This window comes from Silene latifolia, chromosome 8 (assembly GCF_048544455.1).
Source record: "Silene latifolia isolate original U9 population chromosome 8, ASM4854445v1, whole genome shotgun sequence".
Classification (NCBI taxonomy): domain Eukaryota; kingdom Viridiplantae; phylum Streptophyta; class Magnoliopsida; order Caryophyllales; family Caryophyllaceae; genus Silene; species Silene latifolia.
In genome coordinates, this window is record NC_133533.1 from 14,598,584 (window position 1) to 14,624,757 (window position 26,174).

The 26,174-nt window shown below is 36.8% G+C and overlaps 1 protein-coding gene and 1 pseudogene across 1 annotated transcript; one reads left to right on the forward strand and one right to left on the reverse strand.

Moving 5' to 3' along the window:
* Positions 1 to 12,332: 12,332 nt before the first annotated feature.
* Positions 12,333 to 16,594, reverse strand: LOC141594155 (uncharacterized; annotated as a pseudogene).
* Positions 16,595 to 19,675: 3,081 nt separating this feature from the next.
* Positions 19,676 to 22,584, forward strand: LOC141596442 (nudix hydrolase 26, chloroplastic-like). The gene is made up of 5 exons (XM_074416604.1): positions 19,676 to 19,783; positions 21,294 to 21,386; positions 21,646 to 21,740; positions 22,024 to 22,138; positions 22,238 to 22,584. Exons 1-5 carry the CDS (start codon positions 19,757 to 19,759, stop codon positions 22,298 to 22,300), a joined length of 393 nt encoding a protein of 130 aa, XP_074272705.1. The 5' UTR covers positions 19,676 to 19,756; the 3' UTR covers positions 22,301 to 22,584.
* The last annotated feature ends 3,590 nt before the right edge of the window (positions 22,585 to 26,174 follow it).

Consider the following 26,174-nt stretch of genomic DNA (forward strand, 5'->3'; position numbering starts at 1 on the left):
TCATCTTAATTGGTGGTCAAATAACTTTCCCTATCTTTCGATCTAACGGGTCAGTCATAAATTATGCATCTAACTGGTCGCATGCATTCGATTCGTTAAATACAACATTAAAATCAATTAAAACAAAGGGTAACCCCACGAGGTCAGTCGATCGACCGAGAATGTCAGTCGATCGACTGACACGCGAATCAGGCCGTGTTCAATGCTTTGCCGCCTATGCTAAAATTCGCCTACATCCTAGCACAAACTATTTAGCTACTCATGCTGGAAGTGATAACAATAATAATATTAGGGCATAAAAGCGTTGAATTCATAATTAAAGCGGTAGAATGAGCAATTAACATGCAACAATAAAGATGGTTTCGGGAATCTATCTAGCAATTCTAATCTAATAACGAAATAAGATGAACTGAAAATAAACAGGAGGAATACCGAAAATCGGAGGAGAACAGTAACGGAATGATTAGAAGTATGAATAAAATCTGATGCAAACGATATCCCAAACCCTAACTATTAAAGCTAATATAAAACTGATAAATTTCTGAATAAAACTAGATGCCTAACTCAATGTTTTTAGGTTACGTTATATAGCAATTAACGTAACTTCTTATTTCCTAAACCTAACATCATGGGCTTGTGTTTCCTCAGTCTTTTAATTCTCGTCTGGAATAGCAGTTGGCTCGATCGACTGATAGGACTGGTCGATCGACTGGTCTTCAAAGAAACAAGAGCTTCGAACCGATGGTTGGTCGATCGACTGATGGAGGTGGTCGATCGACTGATTAAGCTGCTACTAGACTTCTATAAACTCGTGGACTTGTCTTTTGGGCCTTGAATTGCGCATCAAGCTCGTTCCTCGGGTGAATACTTCACGTCATATGCAATGCAGGATACTCGGGGACGGATTTAGCTCGATTTCCGTTAGATTCTTCACATTTCTGCAATAATGTACAAAATACGGAAGTAGACGGAAATAGGGAGAAATGCAGCATAAACTACATGAATGAGCTCTGAAATGCGTGTGAAATGGGATGTAAAACATCATATAAAAGACACGCATCAAACTTCCCCAAACCAAACCCTTGCTTGTCCCCAAGCAAGAACTAGACTCGATCTAATGACCTAATGGAACGAGTTCAACCTTAGAGCGAATTGCAACATGTGAAGCCTAAACCATTTTAATGCTTTAACCAACAATCAATTAGCAATGCGAATCGTGCAAACGAGTTATGGAGTCGTTAAAAACATGCTGAACCGTCAACTATAGAGACTTATCGAATTGGACTCTCACGGGTCGCTCAAATCACTCAATAAGTACAGGTGAATATATGTAAGACAGAAAGAAATAAATGTAATGACACTCACCTAACTACGACCCATAAGAACATGCCTGCAATCTAATATGAAAGTAATCTCTACAACCGTACATACGCATTCCAACCGACAAGAGACCATGACACATGTCGAGGTATATATGTGGATATGTGAGGTATGGTAAAGTGGAGGTACAGGTGATCAAGCTAGTACCAAAACGGAACCAAATGGCAACATCCAACTTCTTGCTCATAATCAAACGAAACGGTGCTATAGCAAGCACAAATCTCACAATTTCCAGAGATACAAGTAATCAACTAACTCCCCATGAAGTAAGAATAAAACATGGGAGCAAAAATCGCCAAAAGATAAAGATTGAATTATGCGAATTGATTTCTTTCTCTTTCTCGAACATCGGTCGATCGACCTATAGGGGCAGTCGATCGACTGCTTAAACAGTACAGAACTCTCTTTTTTTTTCTTTTTCGAATCATTTTTCATTTTCATCCTTTTTCTATTTTTTTTTCTTTCTTTCCTTCTTTTCATCTTCCCAATATTATCTCAAACATGAGCATATGCCACCAAAAATGAGTAACAACCCCAAGAGCACAGACTACTAGCTTGACAAAGCACAGGCTAAATGTAGGATGTAGTAAATGGGACAAAAAAAAAGGGATATTTTTGGCAGTGTGGAGCTTATGGGCAAAACGAATAAGGGGAAACCTCTACCACATGTGTCAACAAACCGCAAACCGAATGCATACAGGTATTAAGTAGATTAAGTTCATATTTATGCACATTTATGTGACATGTCTTATAAGGAGTAACTACTCACATCCTAGATAAACTGGTCATAGATGTCACCAGTTATAGGCTCTAAATCTCAGAAATATGATGTAGTTTGCCAATATTCAAAGTCAAGTCTCAAGTTCAGCAAATATTTAACGAAAACTCGTAGACTATGCATATACGATTCTACTAATAACATGTCAATTAGCAAGGCTTAGGCAAAACAGGTGCAAAATGCAATGTCATCATGGAAATACTACCGTTCCGACTCGACCTATATGCTAAAATAAACGTGCATTTTATGGAAATTTTTGAAATTTTGAAATTTTTTTTTTTGAAATTTTTGTATATATATGAGAAATGAAATAAACAATGCAAAACAAAATGTAAACGTGAATGCAAGCAAATGATATGCGACGCAAAACCCTTCCCCAAACCAAATCGCACAATGTCCCCATTGTGCAAAATCATGTAATGAAAGAAAAGAGAAATGGGAATTTGCGAGAAAATGAAGAAAAATGACATGAAGTGAAAATCGGGAACTTACAAGACTTTAAGCGCAGCAGAGGAAACCTCCCCAAACCAGCGTAAGCTAGAAGGTTTCAGTAGCTAGCAGTGCTACTAAAAGGTACCTGAAAGACAAATAAAACCCATGCATAAAACCGAGAAAACAATTTTGAAGCGGTAAAATTGTGCACAATTGAGAAAATCAGAAGAAATAAATAAATTGACGGAAAGTAAAGTGGAGTAGAAAACTCCCTTAAGTCCGCAAATCGACCAAACACAGCAGGGGAGAGGTCGTGAACAGGTACAGCAGCGTCTTTGGTCGATCGACCAAAGGGGACAATCGATCGACCAGATGAACAGGAACAGAAGCTCCTGGAAAGTGCAACTCAGTCGATCGACCAATGAAGCCAGTCGATCGACTGAAAGTACTGATGTACTCCTTACTTCTTCGTATTTGCTCAATAAATTGAGCAAATGAGGTCTAAAAACCTGCAAGTGCACAATAATACGCGTCCAGAATTGCGCAAAACCCAGAATACAGTCTAAAGCATATAAAATCCTAAACAAACAAAATAAAATGCGAACTTTCGCGCACACAAAAGCAATAAAAATTGTCTTAACAAAAGCAAATAAATTGAAGTTTATAAAGAGCTCGATCAACTAATAGTTGATCAAGAAAGACCACGGTATGGCCCACTTCGTCGGCTTCTGGCTACTAGAGGTAGCCTCAACGGTTCTTATCTTAGCAGCTGCACCCTTCTTAGCCTCCACGTCCGTATGGCTCAACGGATCAACACTCTCGTCATCTCCCCAGTCAAGGATCTCTTCGGGCTTGTCAGAATCCAAATCAGACTTTCTGGCTTTGACTGGCTCGTCATCAACTATCTCATCAATTCCATAGCTCAGGCAACCAATACCTCCTCTTTGAATGATAGGCTTTGTTACAGTTGGAGCAACTTGCGGCACTTCCTTCCCCAAACCAGCCCCTGCATTATCCAAAACAACAGATTCTTCCTCCTTTTTGCTCCCAATCTAGGGCGGAGGGGTTAGCACGGGAGTAGTAATAGAGACAGGTAAGTCAGGAAGCATAAAGTACGATTTCTTTTCAGAAACCGTATTACAAGTTACATGCCACATGGGGTCCTTTTTCTTAGCAGGTTGGGCAAATACAATGGAATGCTTGCCTACCTTGAAAGTCAAGGTTCCTAGACCGACATCTATGACTGCACCAGCAGTGTGCAGAAATGGCCTACCCAAAATAATGGGTATATGAGCATCCTCAGGCATGTCAAGGACAACAAAGTCAACAGGGAAGAAAAACTTCCCTATTTGGACAGGGATGTCCTCTAAGACCCCTATTGGCTGGACCGCAGATCGGTCAGCCATCTGAATTGTCATGTCTGTCACTGCGAACCTAGTCAATTTGAGCTTTCTAGCTAGACTCAAAGGCATGACGCTTATACTAGCTCCTAGGTCACATAATGCCTTCTCAATAGAGAAGGTACCTATATTACAAGGAACAGAAAAGCTACCCGGGTCCTCTAGCTTATGGGGTGCAGTGTGAGACAAGTAAGAGCATGACTCTTTAGTTAAAGCGACAGTGTGGACATGTTCAAGTGACTTTTTCTTTGACAGGAGTTGTTTCATAAATTTAGTGTATGCTGGCACTTGGTTAACTAACTCAAGGAAGGGTACCTGAACATTCAAGCTACGAATAACTTTCTCAAACTTACTGAAAGATACCTGTTCCTTTGTCGGCACTAGTCTCTCCGGATATGGGGCTGTAAGAAGTACCTTAGCCCTCTCCTCTAAGTCGCGCGTGCCGGTATCTGTGGACTTAGGCTGAAAGTCCGTCACCTTCTCCTTGTTGAAACTTGACCCCTCTTCAGACCGTCTCAAATGTGAGCCATTAACCGTCGTCGGAATGAACTTCGGGGCCGGGACTGACCCATCAGCACTCGGGTCTTGTCCTAATGTCTTCGGGACTGTCGAACCCCGGAACAAATGGTCTCTCAAATTGTCGGGCATTGAAGGACGAAATTCCTCGGCATCAGCAGTGATCTCAGTCGATCGACCATCTTGCTCAGTCGATCGACTGAGATGAACAGATTCCAGCTCTCAGAACCCGCATATCAGTCGATCGACCGGGTGTATCAGTCGATCGACTGATATACCTGGTAAACGCCTGTTTCTTTGATTTATTCGTTGAAGCTTTCTTTTGATTTGTTTCCGGCTCATCTTTTTCAACAGCGTCCTCGACCATGGCAGGAACCTCAAGGGTGGACCCAATCCTCAAAGTGATGGCATTTAAGGTCTCCTTTTGGTCAGTTTGGGTTGGCAAGTGTCCGGGAGCTCGAGTGTTACTTTTGCTAGCCAATTGAGCAATTTGGCTCTCTAGTAGCTTCATCCCGACCTCTCTTGCTTGGGACTCCTTTAGCAACAAGTTCTTGAGCTCGGAAAATTCAGAATTCTGCGATTGTTGCTGCTGCGGCATATAGGGAGGTTTCTGATATTGTTGTTGCTTTTGATGAGGAGGTACATAAGGTTGTTCTTTGCGGAGCTTGAGTTGGATTCAGGACATTTTGGCTCCTCCAACTCAAGTTTGGATGGGTATTCGGCTCATAGTAGGTGTTTGTTTGCCTATAGTGTTGAAAGGCAGCACAAGACTCGAAGGGACTAGGGCAGTTCTTCGAAACGTGTCCCTCGGCTCCACACCTTTCACGAGACGAAAGGACCGTCGACACAAAGATTTACTTGGTAAATACCCCCTTTGAAGCTCCTCCTAGTTCATACTTGTCAAATCTCGCAGAAGAGCTTCAAGCGCAAAGAACAGAGGAAGATTCAGCAGACTCTCCTCCTCTGGTTCCCTCTGGAATTCCCATACTCAGCCTTGTGGGTAGCTAGATCGTCAATGATCTTCCACCCCTTGGTTGCTCCCAAATTTTCAAAGAAATCGGCCATTGGTCAATGACATCCAAAATAGCCCTCGATCGTCATACGACCCATTATAGAAGTGATTGCACAAGCTCCATTTTTCGAAACCATGATGCGGTATGGTTCGCACCAGCTTCTTAAATCGGACCCATGCCTCGTGGAAGTTCTCATCCGGCCCTTGTTTGAAACTTGTGATTTGGGCTCTAATAGCAATCGTCTTAGAAGCAGAAAAGTACTTCTTGTAGAATGCCAATGCCAAGGAATTCCAGTCATTAATCCCATGAACGGCTCGGTCCAGATCTCTATACCATTCCCTTGCAAAGATCACGAAGGGAGAAGATAAACATGGTCTCCTTGATCGGGTCTTGGGTCACGCCGTGGGTGGGGGTATGGAGCAACAATGTCAATAAAGGTCTCCATATGCTTAGCCGCATCTTCATTTGCGCTCCCAGAATCGGTTTCTCTCAACCATGTTAATGTATGAAGGCTTTGGTTCGAACTTCCCGGCATCTCCTGGTAATTCGAACCCCTTATATAAGTTGTCACCGTCACTCGAAATGACTAGCTATACTCGCTTCCTCGGCCATGACTGGAATTTCTCGAGAAGTAACTGTCTCGGCCAAGAAGTGGAAACGGGCGAAGAATGTGGGTCTTCCTCGTACAGCTCGTTCTCGTAATAGCTTGACAGAGTACTCGCTCTTCCTCTTGTCGGTAATACCCTTTGTGATCGTCTCAACTCGCGCAAAGATTTCTCTATCTCAGGATCGAATGGTACTAGTTCACCACCCTGTGACCTGCGCATAAGAAGAAACTACAAAAAGAATATGAGAAAAGTTTAAGGAACGGATGTCCCTTAAACTAAGAAAGACTAAAAAATAAAACAACTAAAATTAGGACTATTGCCTCCCCGGCAACGGCGCCAAAATTTGATACCCGTCGTGAGGTGTCAAAAATAAGATTTATAATTTCCAACTACAACTATAGCAAGTGGCAGTCGGGTCGAACCACAGAGAGGCAGATGTAAATTCTAGTTGTCTAAATTCAGTCTAAGGTAACAAGTATGGGGGTTGAGTTGATTTGGTCTAAAGCTAAGAATAAATAAAAACAGTAAACTAAAAATATGGCTTAAACAGATAAAGAAGGGGTACTAGGATGGTCGGTTCATTAAAGCTTCGGCGGCAGCATACTAAGTCGGTCTGAATCAAACACAAGTGAGGCGGGAAATAAGAGGTCCTCTCGGTCCACTCTTAACAGATAGCATCTTTCGATCTCGCTATAGGTCCCTAATATCACTAATACTGACTCTCGTCCTGAAAAGTGACTAACGGTCTAAACTATACCTATCTTTCGATCTCAGCACAGTTTAGTCATCTTAATTGGTGGTCAAATAACTTTCCCTATCTTTCGATCTAATGGGTCAGTCATAAATTAAGCATCTAACTGGTCGCATGCATTCGATTCGTTAAATACAACATTAAAATCAATTAAAACGAAGGGTAACCTCACGAGTTCAGTCGATCGACCGAGAATGTCAGTCGATCGACTGACACGCGAATCAGGCCGTGTTCAATACTTTGCCGCCTATGCTAAAATTCGCCTACATCCTAGCACAAACTATTTAGCTACTCATGCTGGAAGTGATAACAATAATAATATTAGGGCATAAAAGGGTTGAATTCATAATTAAAGCGGTAGAATGAGCAATTAACATGCAACAATAAAGATGGTTTCGGGAATCTATCTAGCAATTCTAATCTAATAACGAAATAAGATGAACTGAAAATAAACAGGAGGAATACCGAAAATCGCAGGAGAACAGTAACAGAATGATTAGAAGTATGAATAAAATCTTATGCAAACGATATCCCAAACCTTAACTATTAAAGCTAATATAAAACTGATAAATTTCTGAATAAAACTAGATGCCTAACTCAATGTTTTTAGGTTACGTTATATAGCAATTAACGTAACTTCTTATTTCCTAAACCTAGCATCATGGGCTTGCGCTTCCTCAGTCTTTTAATTCTCGTCTGGAATAGCAGTTGGGTCGATCGATCGATAGGATCGGTCGATCGACCGTCTTCAAAAAAAAGAGCTTCGAACCCGATGGTTGGTCGATCGACTGATGGAGGTGGTCGATCGACTGATTAAGCTGCTACTAGACTTCTATAAACTCGTGGACTTGTCTTTTGGGCCTTGAATTACGCATCAAGCTCGTTCCTCGGGTGAATACTTCACGTCATATGCAATGCAGGATACTCGGGGACGGATTTAGCTCGATTTCCGTTAGATTCTTCACATTTCTGCAATAATGTACAAAATACGGAAGTAGACGAAAATAGGGAGAAATGCAGCATAAACTACATGAATGAGCTCTGAAATACGTGTGAAATGGGATGTAAAACATCATATAAAAGACACGCATCAGTTGTTACCTTTGACTCTACTATGATTAAAAAATTCGCATAGTGACACTATATAATCCATAAATTGAAATTACACCCACATGGCCTTCCTCGATACTCGTACTTGCAAAAGTTTGAACATAACAGAATTTGTTAATCACAGGCTGGCTAAATATGATTCCAGTTACCCCCATCGACCCTAGTTTTGTGATTGACAAGGCTAAAGTCGTATCACTTTAATAAAAGTAAACCTAAATTACTACTAACTAATAGCTAGTGGTAAGAAGGGTCGAATCCACAGAGAGGCGAGATAATTATTCTAGTTTGTTAATATTCAAGTTTGCCTTAAAATAACAATTTATGGGGGTTTTGATTGTTTATTTTCTAGCAACTAATAACAACGTAAAATAAAGATGAATAAAAGTAATATTAAAGAGTCTAGGGATTCGGGTTCACTTGGTAGTCCTATGAGGTGTGATTTAATTCATTGATAGAGCTAATTATGTTGTTTAAGGTTATATGATCGGTCGATTCAATATTCTTTTAGATCTAATTTAATATGCAATCACTATCATTAAGTTATCTCTATTCACTTATCGTGGCCTATATTGATTTTATCCCAGTCGGTGAAAGTCTCAATTCGCTATACTAGTTAATTAACCCTGACCAGTAATTAATTTGCTAGATGAAGAACAATAACATGAACAACAACAAATAAGCAATTTTAACTACCAAGTCAGTAGTTTAATCCCCTTCTAACAACCTAGATTCCCCTTCTCCCTAGATTAAAGATTTAGCTACTCATGTTAAAAGGGAAGAACAACAATAATAATAATGAGAAACATGATTAAAAGCATAAAAGATGAATAAGCAATTGAATTATAATTATTGAAGAAAGATTAGAACAATACTGTAATTAAAGGCAATAGATCAGAATGCTAAATTAATGTAAACTAATCTAAAGTATTCTAAGAGAGTTTTTAGAGTTGTTCTACTAAACCTACGGAAAATAAGACATAAATAAACTAGGGTACGATATTAAGTATTTATAATAAAACATAACCGGCTTAAGGAAAATTGCGGAAACTATGGAATAATGTGGATCCTCGATCGAGCCTGGGCTTACTCAATCGAGTACATGCTTCTTCGATCGAGCCCCAGGTCAATTGATCGAGGAACTAACTTTTAGGGTATCTTTTCTAGGTGTGCGATAACCTATCAATAAATTTCTTCTTCCTCTATTGATTCCCCATGAAAAATCCAACAGGTAAAGGAACAACTAAAACTATACTTCTCTAAGTGAATTTTGACGTCCAAAAAAGCCATATACCTAACATTACCATATCTTTCACAAGGGCATGGAATACTAGAAGAACCTTTTAAATTTTCGCAATGATTTCATAAAATTCAGCTAAACCATCCTTATAGATGAGGTCACTCTTATTTGCATCAATCATCCAAGTTCGAACCATATCTAGATAAAGAGTAAAACAATCAAAACGTAGGATAAAGAGAGACATGCAGAAACTTTTATAGCAACATAATAAATCGTAAAACCCTAATTAAAGATGAAAAACAAGCAAAAACAACTATATTGAATACTACCTATCAAACAAATCATCAGCAATAACAAACAAACCAAAACAAAAGACTAATAGAGAAAACCCTTTATTTTTGTGAATAATCATAGAAAATATTGAAGAGATATATACATGATAAACAGACAAAGACGATAAGGTAGAGACGACGACGACGGTAACGGAGATGAGAGAGCCACGGCGAGGGAGAGCGCGGTTGTTTCTGTGTTTGTGTTTGTGTTTCTGTTTGTGTTTTGTGTGTTTATGTGTGGATATGGTAGTTGTTTTTGTTTTTACACACTAAAACTAATGACAACGGTTTATAATCTATTAACCGTTGTCATCACTTTAAATTTACAACGTTTACTAGTTAATTAACCGTTGTCATTAGTAATAACAACGGATTTAACAAATTAACCGTTATTACTTTTCCTGATTTGCGCCAAAATGAAATAATCCAATTGACAATGTTATTACGTATTACGCATTAGTATGTGTTATAATGAGGCGTTGTTATTGCCTATATTTGTAGTAGTGACAATATACAAATTTATGTACTCCTCATTAAGAATCTCATAAGTAGAAGTAAAGCTAGATACATCATTTGGAGGTTTCTATTTCTAGAGCTCAAATTTGGCTCTTTAGCTCAAAGTAAGTGGTTCAAACTTCTTAAAAATAATTGTTTGGTCTGGTTTGTACTTCATAGAAAACACTCTTAAATTGGACCAAACACATACTATGTGTTTATAACTACTTTTAAAAGTTTATTTTTCTATAACCAATATGGTAAATCCATTTTCTACAATGTTATTGTAAAATTGTCTCATAAAAAATTTATTATTATCACTTTCCTAATATTAGTCTTGTCCATTTACATTTTTACTTGAATATTAGGTGTTTTGTTTATTTTCGAAATGATTGTATACCCCATTTGTCTCAATCATTTATTTACCTTATTTTATTATTTATGAGAAATATTTTAGTTAAAGACAAACAAATAATTAGACTGAGGGAATACTAATTTTGAGCTTTAACTGACTTATTAACAAATTGTCGTGTACACCGCTACATATAATGCCACGAGATCCGTGGCTAATCCATGGACCCTGTGGCAATAACATGAATGTCCTGGCTCCACTATTGATGAGATGAAGCTCTTTGTCCTCCAGAAACGGCCGACATGCGACATATTCTTTTATACACACGTTTGACCAAGATTCTGAGGCAATAACATTTATAGTTAATAGAGTATTTTTTTATACCCGCGTTTGAGACGAATGTTTGTAGAGTAACCATGAATCCTATGTGGTATTATTTTTTTTTATCAATGTTGTTGATCACCATTTTAGATTTTTCGTTTAGGCTGCGGAATATCTAATATAAGAACTAGGAATTCAAAACTCAAATGCAAGAAAGCATCTTGAGTTTTGTAGTAAAAGACTTGCAAAACACATCAAATATGCCAGACAATATCCCATGATTTGGGATAATTATTGATACACAACATTAGTGTCCCAATATCATTACCACACCCAAACTAACAAGTATCATAACAACATCACCAAGGTGTAACTTAATAAGTGTATAAAGTCTAATAATATCAATGTCTGGCATCAAATCCCAGTCTCTAGGAGCTAAACTACTCGGTTTCTAGCCGCTCAACTTACCCAACCTCCTATTGCAGCTCCGGTTGCTCCTGCTATTGCAGCTCCGGTTGGTCCGCTCAACTTACCCAACCTCCTCCTCCCCTGCCTCCGCCTCTAGCTCCTCGTCCTCCTGCTCCTAAAGTCTATCCCAAAGTCGCCATGCGACCAATATAATATTCACTGCCTTTTGTTCTTTCCAAATAGTCATCAGTGAGCGTGATTAGAAAATAAATGGATTTGAAAATGAGCGATTGTATAGGTGAATGAAGTATTATAATTTGTCCTTAGCTAACTAGAAACTTCAAGCGTGTATACTCAATATCACAACCCCTTCTCTCTTTTCGGCAAGCCCAAACTACCACTTGAAAACCATTCCCCATCCGTGAAATAACTTCCTACCCTCGAATATTCTAGATTAAAGACTTCCTATGGTGTGGGAGGTGAAATCATGGGTGGGCGATTGATTTTCATGTAGTGGTTGTGTGTTGCCAAGATGGGGCAGTGGTTATCAATTTGGGTTGGGTGGGCGTTGTATGCGAGGATTCTTTGTGTCGCAGAAGTTGGTGACATGGGTATGGGTTATGGTGATTGCTGGGTCACAATTGTGAAAGTTAAATGATTGGGTGTCAAGTAAATTGACACATTCTACCACCTTACGTACACCCTTTAATTCAATGACCAAATCTTTTTAATCAATAATCATCCTCCTTGAACCAAAACCACCATTACCAAACAAGCTACACCCGACATACCGCATCTTGTTAAATTCTTTTTTCCACGAACACCTACTGCTACCCTATCGAAGTCCACCCCTCCAACATTCCACGAACGCCTCCCCCATATCAGGGAAACCGCCAACCTCCCCTCCCTCGAAAAAACCCAAACACCGCCTTAAAACCATTTTCCCACCCATGAAACCCCCTCCCTCGTCAAACCCAAACATAGAGCATGCAACGATTGATAAGACCACAATAGCCAAGACGGTTAAAGGGGTGCCAGCATACATGATGATGTCGGTGGACAGTGTCAGTGTGATGATGGACAATACAGTGATTAAGAGAAAGGTAATGAATGCGATTTTGCAATCATACCAAAATAATATAGTTTAAGAATACAATCATAACAAAACCCAAAGCTCATACATTACACAAATCTTTTATTATAAGCATAGACAATACACCACACAAATATAATGCAAGAAAAATAAAATCAACTCATCAAGCAACATGCATGAGTGGGATTTAGGGTTTGAGTCCTAATGTTTTCCTTGTCTTTCCCACAAACAAATCTTTTGATTTAATCAAACCAGGAAGACATCCACTTATAGTAAAATTAATAATTTGTGCCAATCCTTCCTTCTTTCCAAGTGAAACAAATGCCATTGGTTTCGCAGGCTTATATGCACCCAATTTTTCTTCATCTCCTCCTTTAAGCAACGCCTTTATATTCTTTGCGGTTAAATCGGCATGTTTCATTGCTAGAAACCCTTGTTTCAGTTCCTGATATCATATTGAAAATACCAAAATTACTAAATTATTCCAAACACATACTTAATTTTGACAAATGTTAAGACTATTGAGTGGTACGAGATTTAGATAAGAATATTCACACTAATTTGATATTAATGAAATGATAATATTTCTTAATAACTAATTATATATACATGATACATCCTACAAATTATCATTTATCAACTATTAATATCCTACAAATTATTATTTGTCGAGCTTATGTGTAATTTTTAGATATGGCCTCCTTCCTAATAAGTAACAAAGACCTTATATATGGGATGAAGGGAGCACAAATAACATCATACCTCCAGTGGTACAATAGCATCATACAACCAAGTTATATCTTATCGAGTTTATGTGTAATTTTTTTGAGCTTTCTTAAAGTTAATTCTTTTTATGTTTAAGTGAGTGAGTTCAGAAATTTTATGTTATAGCTCGACTTCTTTAAAACAAAACTCGAAAAATTTATTATATAACTCGAGTTCTAGAGCATACAACTGGTTGTAGGATCTATTAGCTGATGAAGGGAGTACATAAAAAAAATAAAGGGTTTTTCTATGATGTACCCTGTGTTTATTCGAATTCTACGATATACCCTCACATTTTCAGAAACACACAAGATACCCCTAAACTCTTTAAAATGCTCTTGAAATACCTTAAATGCGCAAAATTTATAATTTTAAATATTATATTTGGTCGGTTTTAGTTGACTACTCATTTGAAATACGTTGAACCATCAACATAATCATCATTTACTCATCAACATACATTTTTATGTGATAATATTTAACGCTTAAAAAACCCAAATTTGGATATTTTGGGTATTTAAGAAGATAATTTAGGAGTTTAGGGGTATATTAGATGTTTCTTAAAATTTAAAGGTATATAGTAGAATTAAAAAAAACATAAGGATACAGCGTAAAAAAATCCCTTAAATGTACATAGTCATGCAACATGAAGAATAAGTGATCCTATCTCTAAAATAACATGTTTTATATTTTTAATCTTATGTGAGTTATATTTTAATAAACCATAAAGAATTAGAAGTTATGTAACTTACGGGTATATTTGTAAGGGTAGTGCTAGGGCGACACCGGGTGTTACCGACTTTCAGTAACACCCTAATTAAATATAATAAAAAATTAAATAAAACTCAGAATCCTTTTTCATTTTGCGCCAATTGTAGAAGGATAGAAGTGTAATTTTTTATATTCATCATCTGTGAATTAAATCAAACATTTTCTATCATCAAAATACAAAATCATAGTATCATACATCTTCTCGTAGGCATTACCGCAATCAATCTCCAATTTATGGACTTCACCAAGGTGCCATCAAGCCGTCTTTTTCAACGTAAAAAATTTGAAATTGATAACTATCTTGATTATTTGATTAATTTGCAGTCAAACAGGTTTAGAAATAGGAATTAATGAAGCTATGTTATTGCTTTAGACCAAATTTATATCATTCTTTGATGCATCCAGTTTAACAATCTTTTGAAAATGGTGAACAAGATATCATCGAAGCTTTTTCGGGATGTAATTGTATTGAAATATTCCTATATTACCCTTTATTAAAAGACTAATTTGAATTTTAAGTTCTTATGGAGGGAAATGAAAATAATGGAAAAATTACTAAAATGTCCATGGTGTTACCGAAATTCGGTAACACCTGGTGTCGCTATCTCATTTTCCTATTTGTAATGTCCCCAATAGCAAAGACATTTTTATGTTCAACAACTCTCAAGTACTTATCAACCACCAAAGTCCCTTGAGTATCCAAACTATCCTTCAATATAGTATCCTTAAGCCATGATGATCCCAACGGTTTTCCAGTACAATTGTAACACGCATCAGCAACAATAGTTTCTCCAAGTGATGTTTCGTAGACGGTTTCAGATGATGATTTAAAATTAACCGTTTGATTAAGCAAGACTTCAACTTTCTTTGAGATTAACCATTCTAATGCTTTTTGTGATGCCTTTGGACCTATGAATTGTAATAATCTTGATCCACGATTTACTAAAGTAATTTTCTTATTAGGAAATTGTGTAGCGATTTCTCCAGCAAGTTCTACCCCGGTTGGACCACCTCCAATGATCAATATGGAATTTGACGATGTTATTTTATCATTATCTGTAAGATCAAAATATCGAATATTTATTAGAAAAGAGGCGGTTTCCAAATAACCCACTAATTGAAATTTGATTAATGACTGTTATAACAATATCAGTTTAATGAGTAGTTACGAAGTATTTTGTTTTATTTTTGTATATTAAACAAAATGATTCGATAAATAAGAATAGTTTCTTATTATCCTAAGTCTTATTATAATTAAACCAATTTCATTAATGATTATTACTACGAAAATAACTCATTGCAAGATGAACGTTTTTACTCCCACCATTTGAGAGGTCTCTTATAACATTATTAGTAGACATATTATATTGTTTTTTTTTTTTTGTAAAGAAAGTCTTACTTGCTTGATACTGAAGAAGACTGTCAGTTCTATTCACAGGATCGGAATTCACATGACCAGTCGCAATTACAAGATAATCATAAGGAATACGATCACCATTTGCGGCAACTACTTCATTTCGTGTGATGTTCTTGGCTAAAGATGTAACCAGCTTCACTTGTGGTAGAAATGAAGTGTAAGTTATCAATGATCTTTCTGCAAATGAAAGATCTACCATTGATCTCAATGTCGCCCAGGTGATCTCGAAGTAATCCTTTCTGTTTAATTTTTCCAAATAACAAGTCACAATAAGAAGAAAAAGCAAATACGGTAGTAATAAAAAGTTGTAAGAGACATTAAGTATTAAGATTCAATTTTGCTCAAAGTTACACTCTATTTGGCAAAACTAGCTGTAAAGCTAGCTGAAACCTAAAAACCTAAAAATGGAATTTATAAAGTAACTGAAAATTAGGAACTGATAAGATAGCTGATTGTACAAAAAATGTTTGGCAAACTAACTGAATTGATAGCTGATTTTTAGCAAAATACATAATAAGTATTTAATATTATAAATTAAAGGGACATAAAAGTAAAATAAAATAAAGCGCGTAGCTTATTTCCCAATGCTACTCTTATGTAACTTTTCATTTCAACTAGCTTATTTAACAAATAAGCTACTTGTCAGTTGTCACGTCCCAAACAAATAAGATAACTAAAATTTTGATTAAATAAGGTACCTTATTTACCTTGTCAAACATAGTCTTACTCCCATATTTTTTTTTTTTTTTTTTTTGCTATTCGTAAAAAGAAAGCTTCCCCACTAGAGCACTTTGAACAAATTTGCTCAAAAGTTATAGCAAAACAAATATTAAGAAAAATATAATAAGATTTTTTCTATCACATTAAGCAAAATGTAAAGAAATCCAAAATAAAATAATTAAATGTTTTTTTATTAGAAAAAGGGTAAGGTGATTACCTATTTCTATTTCCCATAAAAATGGCTTTAATTATTTTTATTTTTTATTTTCTTAACATGTGCTAAATGGGCATTTACTAGAAAAACTCGGTAAGTAATAACAGATTTTGTACGACTTTTTTAAGCCAAGTTACCTAACAATCTAACCATAATTCAATTGTTACATGCATAAATGCATTTGTATCACAGGTTCTCAATAAATAAAAATCATAATAAGACTAAAATATACTCCGTAACTTATTACTACGAGTAATAATTATTAAAAACATTGTAAAGTGAAAAAAAAAATCTTGAAAATAAGGGTACATACGGGTCGACGAGAGTAACATGAACATCATTTTGAAGGTGCTTAGCTAGAAGAGCACCAGCCATACCGCCACCTACGATTACAACATTTTTGTTTTCCATTTTCTTGGGTTGAAAAACTAGTTACCAAATATTGCTTCAAGTAAATTTTTGAGAATATATAAGCTAGTTTGAAAGAATGAATGTGTATTATCAAAGAACTGTTGATATTAGTTTGAATTATGGTTATGATCACAAGCAATACACATGCTTTTTATACTAATAATGGCCTTAAGATATGATTGTGATTTGTGCATAGTGTTAAGGTGTACGGGCAAATCATATGCTTACGTTGGGGGTGACGAGTCATCAATAGTTTAATCTTATTAAAATAATGCAATGTACTAAATGTGACATGAGACCTGGCGTATGATTAATTCTAGTAACGAACTTAGAAATTGAGGGCATATTTTAATTCACAAATTCTAATTATAGACGAAAACTATTCATGTATAGTTATTGTATCTCTCATAATTGAAAGTGGGTAGTGGAAGTGGATGAAAAATGAATACTCATCACTTGTCCTTCCACTTTAATTTTGTGAGAGGACAACTATCCGTCTATAGCTATAGACGGATAGTGACCGTCTATAATGAAACGGACTGATTTTAATTACAGCAAGTCTTCCTTATGATGGGCATATTCGTCACAAATTTGCGACGGGTCAAATACTACCCATGTGAGATAAGACAAAACAGATTGCTACTGCCTAGGCACTCTGCTTTTGTCTTATCTATCCCACATTGGTAATACTTAACCCGTCGCAAGCTTGACAAATATGTCTGTCACGAATGAGAATTTGCTTTTTAATTAAATTAGTTATGACTTATTAGACGGTTTTACATAAGCTATTAGTTCTCCAATATGGTAATTTGGTAAACATCATGAAATTTAAAGTCTATTAAATAGTTATAAGTTACTCACTTAAAGATCACTTAAAGATGAGATGCCCGCCTTTAAATATAATATATCATCAAATGAGCCCAAAAATATAAGGGTTTGCTTTGTGATTCACAAGAAATGGAAACGCCTGACTACCTTTTCCGTGATTGTTCATTTGCTAATAAGGTTTGGGCTGGAAGTCTTCTGGGGATTCGGGCACAATCAGAGGATAATTTGAACCTCCAGTCTTAGGTTTGCAACTGGTTTTTTTTTCTTTTTAAGGCTAATACTCCAATAAACAAGAGGTCTGTCTTTCTTTTTTTGTGTACTATTTGAACTATTTGGGTGGTAAGATGCAGAAAGTTCTTTGATAATACTCAGTGTTCCCCTACTGGTGCTATCTTATTATATCAAGATTCTCTTAACTTGGCTCTTTGTGCTGAAGATAGGAACCGGGGTCCATAGCTTTTCAAACACCTTTGGGGGAAGACTTGATTTTACCTTAGGAATGGAGTATCCTTTTCTTTGATTCAGAGTTCCCTGAGCTACTCTCGGTCTTATATTTATGTGGATGTTGCGTGGTCTAAGGAGCTTGCTGCTGGTTTTGGTAGGTGTATCATGTTTGATAATGATGTTGTGTCTGAATTATGTATCAAAGGAAGTGCTGAGAATCCTGAGTAAACGGAAGCTTTGGCAATTAGGGAGACCTTGAAGTGGTCGCTCTCTCGCAACTAGGGATGTCAATGGATCGGGTTCGGATCGGGTGAAGCCTCATCCGTCATCCATCCGTCACATTAAAATCTCATCCAACCCATCCGTCATCCATTAAAATTATCATCCGTCATCCGATCCACCCATCCATCATCCATGGATGAAACGGGTGGATCGGGTGATAAACGGGTGATAGTGTATATGTATGTTTAAGACTAAAAAAAATGATAAAGACTTTTTATTCTTTACAAAAATTAAGTTTATAATCATTTTAATGTAACTTTAGTGAGTATTTTCACACAATATATATAATGAGGGTAGAAAAATAAGAGAAATTGAATATTTTCTATCTTAAAAATGTAATACATATATTTTTTTCAAAATCAAAAATAATAAAATCGGGTGGTGGATGGATGACGGGTGAAATTTCTTCATCCAACCCATCCGTCATCCGTTTCATCCATCCGTCATCCATTTAGGTCGGGTTTTTGTCCGTATTTTAGGATCGGGTGGATCGGATTTTGATCGGGTGCGGGTGAAATTGACATCCCTACTCGCAACATCCTTCATATTAACAATTTCTCTGATTGTCTGCCGGTTCTTGTTCAAGTCCTGAAGTTTTCTCAACTCAAACATTGGACTAGAAATATTGTTGACGATATCACCGATCTCGCGCGGCAAACTTTCATTGTATTTCTTTTGCTTATGTTCCTAGAATTTGTAATAAAGCCGCTCATAGGTTAAGTTAATAAGCGTGCTATTAAATTGTAGAACTCGTTAACTCGATTGTCAAAAAAGAAATATTTACTTAAAAATCAATTTAAACTTACAAAATTAAGTTTAGTTATTTCACCCGTCAACCCAACCACAACCACATTTTTTTTTCTAAAAGAACACCATGATGGGCAACTACTAGCCATGACAAATCTGAGCCGACCCAAATAACTCGAGTCCTACCGTGTTCGAATTGGGAACTCAAATCTGACCCGGACCCTTTCCCAAAATGAAAATAACCCACCCGAAAATGACCCGACCCCCCTGAATTCTTGCAAACCCGAACCTGAATTGACCTGATAGAAATCCGACCTGATTGACCTGTTTGCCAGGTCTAGTTAAACTTGAAGAGGCAAATTATCGACCCATGACTTCCTACCTAGGCTCATATCAAACCTAGCAAAATGAACCCGACCCGAATAACCCGGCCAACACTCAAACTCAAGCCCAAGCTTGACAGGGGCTCGAATAAACCAAACCAAATTTAATCCATTTCGAATATTTATTATTACAAATTGATTATTATCCATAAATAACTCAATAAATGATAATAAATAACATAATTTCGAAATGACCCGAACTTTACAAATTCGAAGTTGACCCGAGTCCGACTCAGTTGACCGTTTGCGCGACTCCCTAGTCAGTAGTCTCTACCAACTACCAACAAATGACTAGTTAGTTGAGGTGTGGAGCCAAATTGATTTCACCTCCTCTTTTCTTCTTCTTGTTCTTCCATGGAGTCTCCTCCTCAAGGTTACAGACCAAATGTTGGCATATGTCTCATTAATCCTTCCAAAAAGGTACTCCATTTTTACTTCCTGTTATCTATCTCTCTCTCCCTCTCTTCTGCTTGCCCTAATTTCTACATTTCATTTTGTTTGTTTTCTTTTCATGTTTTTCGCATATTTTTGCTGCCTCGAGGCTTCATATGCGTGACGCTTGGCAAATACCTCAAGTAAGCAACACCGTTTTCTTGTACTCTTTCCGTCTCAGTCATTTATTTACGTTTTATATTCGTTGTGAAGGCCTGAGGGGGTATTTTAATCAAAGTAACCAAATGATTGGGACGGATGGAGTAATTCATTTTTGGTGTATAATCAATCATTGATTAATTTTATTGTTTGTATACTCCCTCCGTCCTTGTCATTTGATTACCTATTCCATTTTCGGGTGTCTCAATTCAATTGTTTACCTTTCTATTTTGGGAATGCCTTTGATGGGCAATTTAATCCTGCACACCCAATTTGCTCTACTTATCATTCAATAATTGGCCCCCTCCTCTTTCCATAGTCTTTGTGCGAACTGTAAAGGTAAACAAATGACGGGAACGAAGGATATTTCATTATCTTGAATTTAGGTATTTTTGTTATTTTCGTAGAGCTTACGAGAAGGATAATATTTTGCGATTTTAGCTGCAAACAAAATGCTTAAATTACTAGAGATACTACTGGACTCGATATATTAAGAATCTAATCTCTGAAGTTCAGTGCTCGACTCGATAAATTAAGAATCTAATCTCTGAAGTTCAGTGTCAGGGAGGGAGCCGATGGTAGAGTTTATTTTTATTTCAATGCGAATATTTAACTCTGTCCTCAGCTCGGACTTCAGATATTAGAATGAAAGATGCAACAAAATAGGCTTGAACAATATTTGGCTTACTGCCTATTTTGCGTCAATCTTGCTCTACATACTTTAAAGCCTCGATAATGGACTTGTTTGTCATATATAGTTCATTCAAGTGATTAGCCAATTTGAATGCTGCGTAGTGTAATTATATTTTGCCTCAAGCCAGACTGCCTCTCGAAATTGTTAAAGTCCTGACTGCGTGAGAGGTCCGGGTTTCAAGAGGTTTTATACAATAGCGATTCTGTTTGGGGAAAAATAATCGGATTGAAGTGTAGTATACTCAAGTTACAGTTGCAATTGCTTCTTGCTTTTACAGTTGCTTTTGTTTGGTGATCACCTTTCTGTTCTTCAGTACTTTCTTTCCAAACTATACAACTAGAACTTATGAGGTGAATTTAGTAAGAAGAATATATGCAGTGGCGGAGCCAGGATTTTAAGTTAGCGAGGACCTCGAAAAAATTCGAAAATTTTACCTAAAAATTTCGAAAATTTCAAACGCCAGCGGGCTGCTAGCCCCCCCTCGCTCCACCACTTAATATATGTAGTCTCAAATATTGCCGGAGAATTCAAATGCGTAAGCATTTACTATGTTACTTCAGGATCTATAATATTTCACATTTGGTAGCGACCTTTTGTCTGCTAGGATTTCCTTACTTCCCATTACGGAGGTAATAAAAGCATACAAAAAAAGGCTTGAATTTAAGAGCTGCAGCATATGATGCAGTGTCCGACACAGTTTGCTGCTGTCAAAGCTGTTGAAGCTCGCCTTAAAATCTTCTCTCCTCTTATTGTTAATGAGAACAGAAGGAACTCACACTATCGGTGTTTTGGATACACAGGGTGGTATCGACGAAGGAGAAGATGCCCGAATTGCGGCTATCAGGGAGCTCAAAGAAGAAACAGGAGTTACATCAGTCGAAGTCCTTGCTGAGGTATGTATGGCCTTTCAACCCATAAAGCTATTCTGTGGATGCATCATAAATATGATAGAAGCAGGTTTTACTGGGAGGAACTTTTTTTTTTTTTGCTATAGCTAGAATTAATTTGCCGTGTGATGACCAGAATCGCAAAAACAGCTATGTCATCATAGATCAGTCAGCTTATTCGTGTAACATTCATGCTTTTAAACTAGGACTTACGAGTGTCCTTTAGATTTGTTTGTCTTAGTTAAGTCTTTCTTCTGCTAAGCAGGTACCATGTTGGTTGACTTATGATTACCCACCAGACGTTCGGGAGAAACTAAATCGTCGATGGGGAACAGGCTGGAAAGGGCAAACACAAAAGTGGTGAGGTACTGCTTACTGCTGATCTTTTTATTTTTACATCTTGGAATAAAGTAGTAAACTCATCGATAAAAAGCGATGATTATGTGAGTTGTATGGAGCCTTTGTTTGTGTGGCTAGTATATATCGGTTTGTTGGTCTCCCATCTCATAAATAAAAATTCCTTTTCTCGGTCCTTTCTTTTTACGCGATTCCCCCTTCAGATGATGTGTTGCCTAGAAGATTGAATATGCAGTGTAGGTCACCAGTCAGAAAAGAATGTCATGAATTTATTGTTGGCAAGCAGGTTTCTTCTGAAGTTCTTGGGAAACGATGACGAGATCAATTTGTTGGGTGACGGTAAAGAGAAACCGGAGTTTGACAAATGGGAATGGATGTCACCTGAGCAAGTAGCAGAGCTTGTGAGTCTCCCCCTATTTTGCATCAATGAAATGTACTCGTATATAATACTCATAATGTTTACCCACTTTAATCTTATGGTTTTGAAATTTATTATGCAGGCAGTTGACTTTAAAAGGCCTGTTTACGAACAGGTTTTCAAAGCCTTTGCTCCGCATCTGTAGTAAGGTCCCTTACGTTGCTCTATCAACTGATTTGGGTCTCTTGTACGCGAAAATGAACCTCTCATAAGCGCCTGTTTAGTTGTGTTCCTTTTGTGGAATATCAAGTCATTTTAAGACGGTCCAACATCTGAGCTATTGTAGGCATGTAACGGCTCCATTTCACGTTATATGGAATACTTGTATCCATCATTGGTTAGCGGTTTGTTGTATCCATATAACGTTTAACACAAAACTAACGGATCTAATCATTTAACTTCTTTCGTGAAAGTACGCCATTTCCTGTCTGAAGAGTTAAGAACGATAAACACCTAAGAGGGGGAGGGGGTGAATTAGGTGTACCTTTTAAAAAATTTCTCGTTTACTTGGTTAATGACTAACACAAGTAAGATCTATTAGGTACGAGTTTGAGAAACTTAATGGATTGTAAGTTCACAAACGGTATGACAGTATATGCAATGTGATCGAATCAATTGCACAAAGACTGCAACGAGATAGGTAGATAAAAATGCAAAAGATAAACGAATGTAAAAATAAATAAACAAACAAGACGATGTTTTAAAAATTGGTTCAGCTCCTACTCCGGAGCCTACGTCCAACCGTTATTTTATTGTTTGTTTAGAAATTTACTCAAACTTAACTAAACCCCTTACAATGAAAATAACTCGCCAACCTACTCCGGTTGCAATTGCTTGAAGCTACTCCGCTTCAAGACTTTCCCTTGCTCAAAGCTACTCCGCTTCAAGACTTAAAGTTCTATCTCAACGGTTTACAGAGTCAGAATCTCAGTGGTTCACTTAAGAACATGGAGATTACAATTAAGACCTAAACACGAGAATCATTGAACATATTCTTTATGCAACAGTTAAGCGAACTGATACTTGGAGATTTTACAGCTTTGAAACAACAAGTGAAGACTTTTGAAAACAGAAAACGGTTTTGCAAATATTGAAGAACAAAGCTTTTGATGCTGAAAAGATTTGCAAAATGTTTACAATGAATGCTCTTTCAAAGTCTTGCCATAAATGAACAAATGAAGTGGCTATTTATAGATAAAGGTAGTATGTAAGATAAAGACCTTAAATACTACTTTAATCTAACATCCGTAAGTTGCAGCATGTATTTTTCATTTAAAAATATAAAGAACAAACATTTTTGAGAGACTCAAGGTGGCTGCATTTCTTTCAAGGTAAAAGGAGTGTTCCCCATAAAGTAAAAAAAACATAAGTCTTGTTTTTAGCATAAAGAAAACAACTTGCACTAATGGGATTGGCTATTGTGCAAACATATTCCTTTTGTTCTTTTTGTTCTCCAGTTGAAATAATGTTTGTTTTAAATATAGAAAAGCTTTTTTTAAAGAATTTCAAATACTTGTAAATTTTCCCGAAATTTCTCCATTCGTTAGTACCGAAAACCATGGTGCAACAATCTCGAACTGTTGCATGGTTTTGCCATAACTTATGCGTAAAAGAACTATGTTGAACTACCTCGTTTACAACATTTCTTCTAGACTATGGGCATGCTTGTCTTGCCTTCATCTTGATCATCTTGTTACTTTGATTAGCTTGTGGACTCTTTGATTGATCATCAATAGCTTCAATTTTGCTAAACAATTTAACTAAGAGGCAAACAATTAAATAACAAATGAAACTTGGCATCATCAACCAAATGTGTTCTAACAAATTCCCCCTTTGATGATGGCAAGTTTTAAATATGTGTTAAGTTCCCCCTAAGCCCATGGTGAGTCGGTCTTTGAACCATATTCAATAAGACATCAAATAAACATGACATGATCAAGGTGAATGAGAGAGTCAACATGCTTATCCTAAGTAGAACATCTAATCATTATAACTAAGACATTTTCACGGTGAACGTTAGCCTAAGAGTCATTGAATGAACATAAACACATAATTAACATACTTCCCCCTCTTGACATCATCAAAAGAAGGATGAAAACATGTTCAAGTAGTACAAGATAAACCACCAGCAAATTGTTCGAGAAAAGCTTAAAAATAGTTCACAGATTGCATGAGATATTAAGACAAGAAGCCAAAAGGGTTAGGAAGGCAATTTGGGCAAAAGATGGTTCGTTCATCATCATTGGGAACATTTCTTCCAACGATTTGGACACGCTCTATGAGATGTTCATTGATGATTTTGAGCGCAACAACTTACTTCTTAAAGGTCTCATTATTGACAACAAGCCTAGTCACAATGGTCAAAATCTTATCTAACTTCGCATTTACCGGACCCATTGCAACAGTTGATCCAACTGTTGCACCAGACTTAAGCTTCTTGGCCGCTTTGGGATTTGATCCTCATTTTCTTTTGGTAATGGGTTTGGGTTTTGTGTTTGGTTTGAGATGAGATTCAACAAGTGGTTTATCACCATCACCAAAAAGTTCTGTAATTTTGGATTTGGATTTGGGGGTTTTCGGTAAAGAGGGGATCAAGACCGTTATCAAGTACCTTGTCATAATTGGTTGGTTCATCAATTTGTGCATCATTTGGGATGAACTCATCTTCATGCATAACCTCCTTTTCTGATTTTTCGACTGGAGTATAATTTTTTTTTTTTTTTTTTTTTTTTTTTTTTTTTCCGACATCAACTTCCTTTTCAACAATACTTCCAGATTCTTTTTCTTTCTCAACATCATCAACATTCTCCTTTTCTTTTCCTTTTTCGACAACAACCACTTCTTCAAAAACATCTTCAACGATCACTTTCTCTTTGTTGATTTCACTTGCCAATTCATTAAGTGTAAGCTTATCTTTCTCAGAATCAATATCGACATTAGAGTCCAACATCATTGAAATTGGGGGACTCCTCTTTAATCCACCACGACCTCGCCCTTTGCATGTCATGGTTTTCTTTCATGCAACAATGATCTTGACTGTTGCAGGCTTGGTAGGGGACGGTTGGGTTTTGTCGGATTTTTCGATATATGCAGCGGATTGGGTGGCCATTTAATTTGGCAATGTATTCTGGGTTGAAGGAGTTAATAGGAAGGTCGGTTGGCTTAGTGAGGGTGTGGGTAATGAGCGAGTTGAGTGTAAGAGTGAAGAATTGATGCTCAAAAAGTGGGCTAGATGGAGGGATTATCTTGAATTGAAATAAGGTGAAGTTGAGAGTCTCAATGAAATAATTCACATGCAAGTGCAAGATTTTAATTAAAATTCTCGGTCCATTTTGCATGTTGGAGATTTTGACATTTTAAAACTTTAGACATGTACATCCCTTTTTCTAGTCAATCATATAGGAAAAATAAATTCATTAGAGTCACATATCACCCAACAAACCAATTTCCAACCGAAGTTTTACGAATTGTTCTCTTTCCAACGGTTTTGTAAAAATGTCCGCAATTTGATTTTCCGTTTTACAAAAGTTAAGACTAATTGTTCCTTTTTCGACTTCATCACGTAAGAAATGATGCCTAATCTCAATATGTTTAGTACATGAATGTTGTATTGGGTTCTTTGAAATGTTAATTGCACTAGTATTATCGCAAAATATCGGAGTTGTTTCGAAGATCATACCATAGTCGTGCAATTGTTGATGAACCCAAATGATTTGTGTGCAACAGAGTGCTGCACTGTTGTATTTACTTTTAGCCGTGGACAATGATATCGTGTTTTGCTTTTTGGATGCCCAGGTGGTTAAACAAGGGCCCGTGAATGTAGCAATTCCGGATGTGCTTTTTATGTCCACCGTGCTGTCGCGTAATCCGCATCAGAGAATCCTACAAGATCAAGTTCGTAATGAGATACCAAAGATGCAAATCTTGTATTCCAATCAAATATTTGAAAGTCCGTTTGACGGTTTTAAAGTATTATTCCTTAGGATTTGATTGGAAACAAGCACACAAACATACGCTAA